Raw genomic sequence first — 9,942 nt, 5'->3', positions numbered from 1 at the left:
AATTCGCGTTATAATTTTTTATTCCGCATAATTATTTCTAACTGCGGATATCAAGAGTGACATTTGATTAGACACATATCGTCATCCCTTACATTCTCTTTGAAAACAATAGAGAAAACAATATGTGTCGATACAAGTCTCACGACAGTCGAAATCCACAGTAATATAGTTGATAATTTCTGATGTAACGATATAAATACACGATCATTAGAGTTTTAAAATTAAATAAACAATCTCGTTACGTAATCAACATTATAGATATTATTTGTATATAATTTTAAATACATTTCATATATATTTATAACGTGGAATGTATGTATAGCATAGATGAAAATATTTAAACAATACATAAATAATCAACAGTTCCAATTTATCGTTTTAAAAAGACGTAAATAAATTCTGAACTTTCATTTTTTTATATTAAAAAAGCGTATACATTTATTTACTAAATCAGTGGTAAAAAAACTCTTATTGCACATAATAATGTTCAATGCAAAATATATATTAAGTCATTTTTGATTCTATAAATATTATAAGTTCGAAATTGGAACTAGTCTTCTGTATTAAAAAGTATAAATTACAATAATTGTTACTATAACTTGGGCAATATTAATTATCTATTAAACTTGTATACGCATTATAATTTTATAACCACATTAATATTTGTTTATCTAATTTTATTATTTCAAATTCGTTTAAAATACTACGGAGAGAACAGTTACAGCGACAAGCGATTCAAATGTTTATATGTATATTCAAAATTGTATAATTATGTTACAATGACGTATTATATTAGCAATATAATTTCCTGGCAGTGTCTTATCTTTAATTGATAAGTACTTGTAACCTTGATTAGCAATATATTTTCATAACAATATCAATCCCCTATTGTACAATTCATTGGTAACCATTACATTTAATAAAACAGAACCTACACGTATTAAAATTGTAGAATTCAAAAATGGAATAAATTGCCAGAAGTCAGAAAATTAAATTTATTCCAAATAATTGCATCCCTGTATTTTGTTTAATTTGATATTTTCGAATTATTTTATAACGAATATTTTGTTCTATGGTTGTCGATTGCTGTTTGAATTATGAAAACAATAAATTACTATATCTCATTATTGGGACTAAAAGAGAATCTATAACTTAATTACCTAAAATTTTAACGAAAGTATAGGAAACGAATAATAAGAAATATGTGTATGCTACGCGGGTGTTTTCAGCACTGCCAGTGAGCCGTATGTCGCTCTCCAAGACAAAAGGTTCATCTATTACGTGAATAATGCCGTTAGTGCACTCCACGTCTGGTCTGAACACGTGAATCCAATGACCATTCCATTCTACGTAATAATCTGTGGGAGAAAATTATAATTCGAGATATGTTCATTAATGTACCAAGTGCAAAAGTATAATTAGATATCGCAATATCTTATATATATGAAGTTATGAAAACAAATGAAAATGGAAAAAGCAAAACATGATTTGACTAGACGGTTATCACAGAATATTATAATTTAGTAGAAAAGCAAAAACATGAAAACTCTTTTTTGCTTACTATAATGATGGAATCTTAAGTGGTGAAACTCGCATTAACTTGTAAAAACCTGTACGTTTCCTTGAAAAAAAAAGAGGTCCGAAGCAGTACTACATTCTAAAAGGACACTTACTTTTGTCGGATTCCTTCACTCGCAGTTTAAGAGGATCCCGGGTGGTTGGTAAAATGATAGGATGTGTTTCATTTGCCATTAGTTTTAAATCAGACACGGTGTAAGATCTTCCTGCTCTAATTACGTGTCTTTCCAATATTTGCTTTGTCTGAAATATAATTATTCTGTTTTAATAAAGTTCTAACTCATTAATAAAATTGAAATCATAAGAAAAATATTAGGTTAATTTAAAGTAAACTTTTGTACTTCGTCATTAACTGTATAATGATTTGAGTTGTTTTGTTTCACTTACGTAATAACCATAATCCTCCCTGAACAAAGCCTTGTAAGCAGACGGGTGCCTAATTTGGAACTTCAACCAGGCGTGATCCCGCGGCACAAAGTACGTGTATCTATGTTCCATTTCATTCAATTGGTGATTAAACATTTGTCGCTTTCCCAAGTTATACGTTATGCTGAACAAAAAAAAACATTAACTTTAATAGACAAACAGAGTTTAAACAATAAGATTGAAATACGAATATTACAATTGAAATTATAGTATTGTTTTTATTGATCCGCTCGGGGATATTTCATACTACTTACCTACTTTTTTTATAAAATTTTAATAAGAGTAATAGTAAAAATAGAAACCGCATTTTTCGTTCGTCAACTGTCTAAAATTAACCTTTTAAAATGGGTATGTATTTTTTAATTAAAATCATATTTTTAATTTTTAAAACATAACTCACTTGAGCATTGGATCCGTTTTTATTTTTTCGAACACAGTGGTGTACGGTACACCTAGTACTCTGTCGATGATATGTACAAATCCATTAGTTGCCGCTATGTTGGGCTGCGTGACTGTAGCGTTCACTCCGCCACCCTCCACAGTTAACGTCTGATTCGAATTACTGTTCACTACATTGAAGTAGAGATACTTGCGTGCAGCAGCCGTAGGTGCTTGGTATATCTACAAACATATAATATATTAGCATTCCTTGTATTACTGTAAATTTCCACTGTCTAATTACTTGTATAATAACATCGTCATCAACTCGCTATGTAAAAAGACATAGACAATAATACGTTCTAATACAAGTTCTAGTTGGACAAATCATCGCATGCTTTTAGCGAAAACAAAATAAGGACCTAACCATAAAACAAACTTAGATAAAGTTTCAATTTAATTTTAGCTTAAACACATGTCAACCCATTTATCACACACTGATGTTAGACATTACAAGAAATCAAGATTATTGAAATTAGATTATGTGTAGGCTTCCAAAATACGATCTAGACAAATAAATAACAATTTATTACGGGAAGAAATTTCGTTTATGCATATTCAAGAATAAAACACTCTAAATCACGTTGACGTCCATAATATCAATCTCCGGCGCTTAAAGAGTTAAAACATGTGTTTAATGAAACAATGTCTAATTGTTTTTTGGAGTGAGACAGTAAAGGTTGATACGTCATTTTATCTTCATGCCTACAAATAACGACACTGGCAACTGAACTTGGAAACATAAATATCACATAAATACGTTCATCTAAAACATTTAATTGGATATTTATAAATAAATATCAACGTACAGATCCTGGAAGCTGTTCCGATAGCGGCAGCCGACAAAAAAACAAATGTCGAATAGATGAATTGTTAGATATTGCAATGTTATTTAAATAAATATTTATGAGAGTTTTCTTCTTCAGTATGAATAAACTCAAAGTTAAAAATAATACTATTTATTTCAATTTAATTTGAAATTGCTTTAAAAAATTAGATATATATTTTACAAACCTGATTCATATTATTGTGAATAATAGCATCCAGTGGTAACCTTTCCCTCACTAAATGTAACTTTAATATTTCCCTAAGCTTTTGGTGATTTCTGCAACAAAAATGAATCAAATATTATGTAAATAATCAAAATAGTCTATCATTTATCACAGAATTCTAACCGAAGAATTCTATTGCGGTGATATTAAAATAGAATTTTAATTACCTAATAATATTCTGAACGCTATTCTCGTTCCAAGCCTCATTAGAAGGTGCGAACAAAGTTATATCCTTTGCCAAAGTTAACTCGTTCAGGAACTGATTGTTTTCACCCAAGTCCATTATTACCTCGTAGAACTTGCAAAGGGGACCATCTTCCTTTTCCTGCAATAATGTTGCTACATTCGTAATTTATATCAACAAACGTAAATTGTTATTACATCTAACACTAGCAGTTGCCCGCGACTTCGTAGGCGCAGTATTAAAAATAATCTTAAGTAACAAAAATATGAAGCCTTATAAAATCCGGGTATATTGCAACATCTCGCCCTGCAATGCAAACAGAGAATCAAATCTTTTTTCTTACTAAAATTAGTACAGTCACTGTAAGCTTTCCAGCATTTCCCACTAAGAGAAGAAAGAAGCGTGATGTTCTAACAGAAGTTATTTTTTCTGATGCTAATAAGCGAGTCTATTATCATATTACACTGTGAAAACACCAAAGGCAAAAAGTGGCATATTGTTACTCTAGACCCCGAAAGTCTCTTTTGTTATTTTTATATCATTATTATGAATATATATTTTTGAATCATTAAAATTTTCAAATTTAGTAACTAATATAAATCATCCAATAATACGTACGGTATCCTAGTACCAGAAAAAAATATATAACAAATTTATTGATTATCGCCACTTTACACATGTACTTACCTTACTTAATTACAATTGCACTAATTCAATAAAAGAAAGAACAAACGTAATTTAAATTATACGCATAGTTACTATACTTTAGCGAAGATGCTACGAAAGCTACGCATGCTACGTCAATTGATACTTACAATACCCTAAAGTTGTTAATGTCATGCGGGATCCACGGGGGAGGACGCATAAATACATGAAACAGAGTGATAAATATTGCTTACGTAACAATATTTTTAAGTAAAATAACTACTACAAATTTTTAATTATGTACCGTTATATTTAGTTCTGAACTCAAGGCACTCTCTTGATCTCCCCATGCCACCAGATTTTGTACCTTTTACGGTTAAAAAGTAATAAATAAAAATAACTCAAGAAAACTTAAAATAAATTAAAAAATATTATATAAATAATAGTAACTAAATCTGTAATAATGTTATTTGGTCGTGTATTATTAGAAGAAATAGATAAACTATGATTATAATTAGTTAAATCAATATATTGTTGTAAATACATACCTTTAAACGTCATTTGCGATAGATTAAGATATAAGTAATATAAAAAGAAAATTGTAGACTGTAGAAAAATACAACAAACGTAAAAAAAAATATAAAATGTCATTACCAATTCAAAAAATGTATCAAAAATGAGCGATCAAATACAATGTATTAAAACACTACAATGAAAATATATAATATTGAAATATAAATTTCTTATAAATTTTACATAAAATTATAATAAATGTATCCAAAATATAGTGCGAAAATTATCGATGAAATTAATTTCCAGGAAACGATAAAATAGTAACAAGTAAAAAGACACTCATAAAATCGTGATAAAAAAAGCAAACACTTTAATGTTACCTTCATTGCCTGGTTTCCACATTAATGTAGCGATAAGTAATGACAAACGTCAAAAAACATTGTTTCAATCATTTAAAGAAGCAACCAAAAACAAATCCTACTCCATAAAATAAAATAAAAAGATTATAGTTCATAGGGAAGTATAAGTACAATTATAAAGTGTGTACGTAATTGTGTTATGTGTCAGTGCCATAAATATTTATCTCCTCTTTGACCCCCTGATACCTCACATTTTCTACTACATTTCAAGTAATTCTTATTCTTTATCACCGAATTAATCCATTAAATACTTAATAATTACTTCTCCGTGCAACATACAGTAGATTACCCATACGTTGAAAAGAGTTTACATATCTCAATAAAAATAAAACTTGTCGTAGCTAAATGCTTACCTTCAGGAAATCAATAACAGAGGTATCAACGACCATTAAAGGTCTCTGAATGAGATGTACTACGCCGTTCTTAACTGGTATGTTCGCTCTGACGATATCAGCAAGTACCACGCCTCTGGTGTGTTTCGCATCACCAGCCACCGTGTTAGATTTCACATAAGCTGTTATAAAACACAAAATAATATTAGAATAATGTTTTTATTAACGTTTTATTTATTCTCAGCTGATTGTGGATGCTATTCTCTTAGATATTTGCAGAAAATACCTGCAAGAACAGATTGACTGACACGTGTGTTTCTCGTCTCGGCTATATAATATATTTTGTACAGAGATTTTGGTTTCAAAAACCAACGGTTAGAAGGGGTGTCATTCAATTCGTTTTCGACGTTCTTGTGGAACAACTCGCGGAAGAATATTAGAACTCATTATTGTAAAATTTAAATTAAAAAATAGAAAACAACTCGGGAATTTCTTTTGTAACGACTTACTTAATTCTTCTTGTCCATTAACAGAAACACTGAAGGATATGATCACTTTGACGTTATCACTGAATGCCAAACTCTCAAACTCCTGGCCCTCTGGTGTCGCTTTAGTGAACAAAACGTGATGGGGTATTACGTGGCCGTCTATCACTTTTTCATCTATGAAATCTGAACGAGCAGTTGGCTGTAATAAAATACCTATTTTATTATGACAAAATAAGAAAAGTAAAAGTTATAAAGTTATCATCGTTAGTAAAAATGTTCTTTGATTTAAAAAAAAGCTTAACAATCGAATTACTACCGTTTGTCGAATAAAATTTCAATAAAACCCGTAAGTAATTTAATTTCAGATCTCATACCTTAAATCCTTCTTCCACTGGTATAAAAAATGTATGCTTCCCGTCAGCGTTGAAAACTTCCTTCTTTTGAAGTTGATTTACTTTTTGCCGAAACGACCTGCGGAATACGAAGCTTAATGAGTTTTCTGTAATCTTTACGGAAAGGTTTAAAAAAAATGACTACGACCTTTTTGTAAAACAAAATTTCCTAATTGTTATTCTCAAATTCTACTTGAGTCGTCTTAATTAAAACGTGTTGTTTAATGTTAGTACAAAATCAATTTCTTGTTTAAACTTGTTTAAACTATAATACATTAGGTTTGTTTTAAACAATTTTTTTTCTTATAGTATAGTTTCTTATAGTAGGAATGGAACATTAATCGTAAAAAGCCCTGAAAGCGACAGCTTGACTTTTTTTCAAGGATAAGAAAATTTTACAATTAAATAATGTTCTATGTTCTGTTTGTTACACTTTCTTATAACACGCAAAAGCTTATTTATCCAAACATTATACCTTAATGCTTATTATTTCAAATATGTCTCATAAAAAGGCAATCTTTTAAACTTATACATTAAGGTTACGATTTTTTCAAGCAGCTAAACTTATTGTCTGGTAACTGAATTTGACTGAGACTTTTATATGCACTGATATTTTTAACTCAAATTTATCTAAGCGAAGGGTCGGCAATATAATTTTGTACGAGTGGAATATCAAACTAACAATATTTTTTTTTAGACCTGATTATTAAAGAAAATTGATGTTCATTTGTTTTTATTACCTTAATCTGTGCTGGCCTATATTGAACACATCGGAATGCTCTAAAAATTGATAGGCATTAGGATTATAAACGGGAGTGGTCGTCGACATTGCTCCGAGCGGCTGCAGCGGTTGTAGTACTTGGTCTATTACATGGAGAACCTATGACAAAAATAAATATAAAAAAACATTTCATTAAATCCAAAAATAGGATTTCCTATACATTTTTTCTATACCATTACATTGATAATTATATTTATCACCTTCAAGATTAAATACCTCACTCAGAGAAGTGTAAGAGTAACTTAAAAGGCTCTTAACTGACCATTTACCAACTGACAATGATAGTAGTATATGAATTTCATAGTATATCAATTACCTTAAACATTCGTATACAGTAATCAACAATTTATATTTATCTAATATTTATAATATAGTAGTGACTGATAGCATGGCGTTAATCCTTAATGAATCAATCCACTCCATTAAGATCATGAGGCGTACATCTGCCGTAGTCTAATTATATCAATTAAACACATTAGGCTAATGCTCTGAAGATTTCAATTCACAACACACAACATAGGCTTCGTGTAATGGCACAGAAATCACTAAACAAACTTTATTATTTAGCACGGAATTTGCATAATGTTACGATTACGATCTTACGATCCTTTTAATGAACAATCGTGGAATCCAGCCATTTTGTCCCCCGAAATGATTTTACTCACTGACTGTCCTGAATATTAAATCGATATATCTGTTACAAATTGGACTCTTGGGTATGTTTTTAATATAAATACGTTCAGTGTTATAAGTACGTCTATATATATCAGGTTTAATTATTATTTAAGAAAGGTATGAAGCATACAACATATGCCTTCTCCGTATTTTCCTAGTGTTTATGATTTATTGTACGTAAAAGTGTAATGAATAGAAAAAAATATAGGTGTACTAATGTTTGGTAGTGATCTGTGTCGTTTGTAATTGGATGTTCTATTGACTAAAATACTGAAAATAGATTCTAGTATCATCAAGCGATTATATCTAAATATTCAGATAATTTTAATATCAATCACATCGTATGGATTAAACACAAACATCGTTAAGACTGTTTGTGCCTAATCGTAGAACTCCACTGATGCGCATTTGTTTTAATACATAAAGTCATCCCTTTCATAGTCTTTGACAAAACAGAGACATCAATATGTATTAATGTAATTGTAACGGCAGTGGATAGTCATAGTAACATGAACTTGTTTGAACAACAATTGTTACGCTGTTTGCTTTATCATTCAATTTGTTTCGCTTATTTAATATGAATAGTAATGTTCTTGTTAAAAGCAGTATAAAAATAGATTAAAAAAACTCTTACCTGTAGTTTACCTTTTCCATTAACAGCTTGATATGACCTTGTGATGTAAACTTTAGCATTGTTCACGTAAATATCATCATGCATTGTATCACGACGACGTGTGATCCAAAGTGGAGGATTGCCGTCTAACTCTGATGATATCTCATGGTCTAAGTTCGATAGAGTTATTGCTAAGTTGGCTGAAAAGTCAATGAGAGTTAAAATATCATCCAAGTAAATTTTCCTCTTCGCCATGTTGATTTATCTGTACATTTTAATTGGCTTATTTTGGTCTACTGCTGGAAATATTTCTGCATAGGAAAGAAAAACGATATTTGGTTAAGACGACTGGTTTTCATTTGTTGTTTGTCGTCAAATCTTGCAAATTAAACTTGCTCAACCTGGTTACTGATTGAGCTGAATTGCATACATGTGTAAATCTCGTAACAATGCGATGTAACGATGACACGAAATTGATATGATGATGGAGCTGGAAGGTAGCTATAGGAACTTTGCAAAGTATACAACCTTATCAAGCTTGGACTCGTTTAAACGGTCTTGAAGTTTTTTGACGATGAAGAATTTTTTCTTTTTTTAATTATTAATATTCATATATAGAACTATTTACATTAGAAAAATGTAATAAGTTAATATTTAATCCGATGAGAACTTTGATGTTGCTAAAACATATAACACAGTACTTACATATGTGGTACAGTACAAGATTGTCGTCCATTTCGTCGTTGTATCTCTGGAAGGCTTCGTTCGTTGGTGCGAACATTGTGATCTGTCGGTACTGCAAGCTCATATTGGCCACTATGTTTCTATTCACTAGCGCTAGGAACTGAAACAAATGACGGCTATTAGAACAACGTTTGATATATAACTAGCTGTCGCCCGCGACTCCGTCCGCGCGGTATTAAAAATCAATAAAAATCCGAGTCTTAGACCTACTGAATATACATTTTTTTTTAAAGTCGGTCACGCCGTTTCGGAGGCGTACGGTAACTAACGTTGTGACATCAAAATTCTAATAAAATGTTCTTTTTCAATTCATTAAAAAGAACACGGAAATAATCCTTACAGAAAGCTCAGTAGATGATAGAACTTTTAAAAATATATTCTAAGTAGTAGATTGCCATTTACTTTTGCGACGAAAATTTGTCTTGTCATTATGCATTCATAAATCCTTTTCTATACTTTTCCACTTTACCCTTACGACGCTATTCTTCTTATCGTACTATTTTACACAAAACATTCCGTAGGGAATGCGTATTAAAATATGTTTTATCTTCAAAAATATATTTTCTCCGTACCTATTTTTAAATCGTAATTTTGGTAAGAGCTCCAGCATACATTTAAAATATATCAGTCAGTTGGGAAAAGGAAAGGGGTGAGATATACAG

At 30.4% G+C, this 9,942-nt stretch overlaps 1 protein-coding gene across 5 annotated transcripts in view; it reads right to left on the bottom strand.

Moving 5' to 3' along the window:
- Positions 1-468: 468 nt before the first annotated feature.
- The window catches only part of Fas1 (fasciclin 1 Fas1 domain-containing), a 28,303-nt gene continuing 18,829 nt past the window's right edge, over positions 469-9,942 (bottom strand). The window contains exons 2-16 of one of the 5 annotated variants that reach the window (XM_013309352.1): positions 9,242-9,380; positions 8,558-8,736; positions 7,208-7,347; positions 6,450-6,546; positions 6,097-6,274; positions 5,609-5,769; positions 5,217-5,225; positions 4,628-4,690; positions 4,494-4,499; positions 3,662-3,819; positions 3,457-3,547; positions 2,405-2,625; positions 1,966-2,128; positions 1,674-1,821; positions 469-1,358 (exon numbers count right to left, since the gene is read on the bottom strand). In XM_013309352.1, coding sequence (XP_013164806.1) covers positions 1,153-1,358; positions 1,674-1,821; positions 1,966-2,128; positions 2,405-2,625; positions 3,457-3,547; positions 3,662-3,819; positions 4,494-4,499; positions 4,628-4,690; positions 5,217-5,225; positions 5,609-5,769; positions 6,097-6,274; positions 6,450-6,546; positions 7,208-7,347; positions 8,558-8,736; positions 9,242-9,380 — 1,959 coding nt within the window. In that variant the 3' untranslated portion in view covers positions 469-1,152. The remainder of the gene's footprint in view (positions 1,359-1,673; positions 1,822-1,965; positions 2,129-2,404; positions 2,626-3,456; positions 3,548-3,661; positions 3,820-4,493; positions 4,500-4,627; positions 4,691-5,216; positions 5,226-5,608; positions 5,770-6,096; positions 6,275-6,449; positions 6,547-7,207; positions 7,348-8,557; positions 8,737-9,241; positions 9,381-9,942) is intronic. The other 4 variants (XM_013309353.1, XM_013309354.1, XM_013309355.1 and 1 more) reach the window with 4 other exon arrangements.

Source organism: Papilio xuthus, unplaced genomic scaffold (genome assembly GCF_000836235.2).
Source record: "Papilio xuthus unplaced genomic scaffold, Pxut_1.1 DF827777.1, whole genome shotgun sequence".
In the NCBI taxonomy this organism is placed as follows: Eukaryota; Metazoa; Arthropoda; class Insecta; order Lepidoptera; family Papilionidae; genus Papilio; species Papilio xuthus.
The sequence above is the reverse complement of the archived record's forward strand: the minus strand, read 5'-3'. Positions and strand labels throughout refer to the sequence as shown.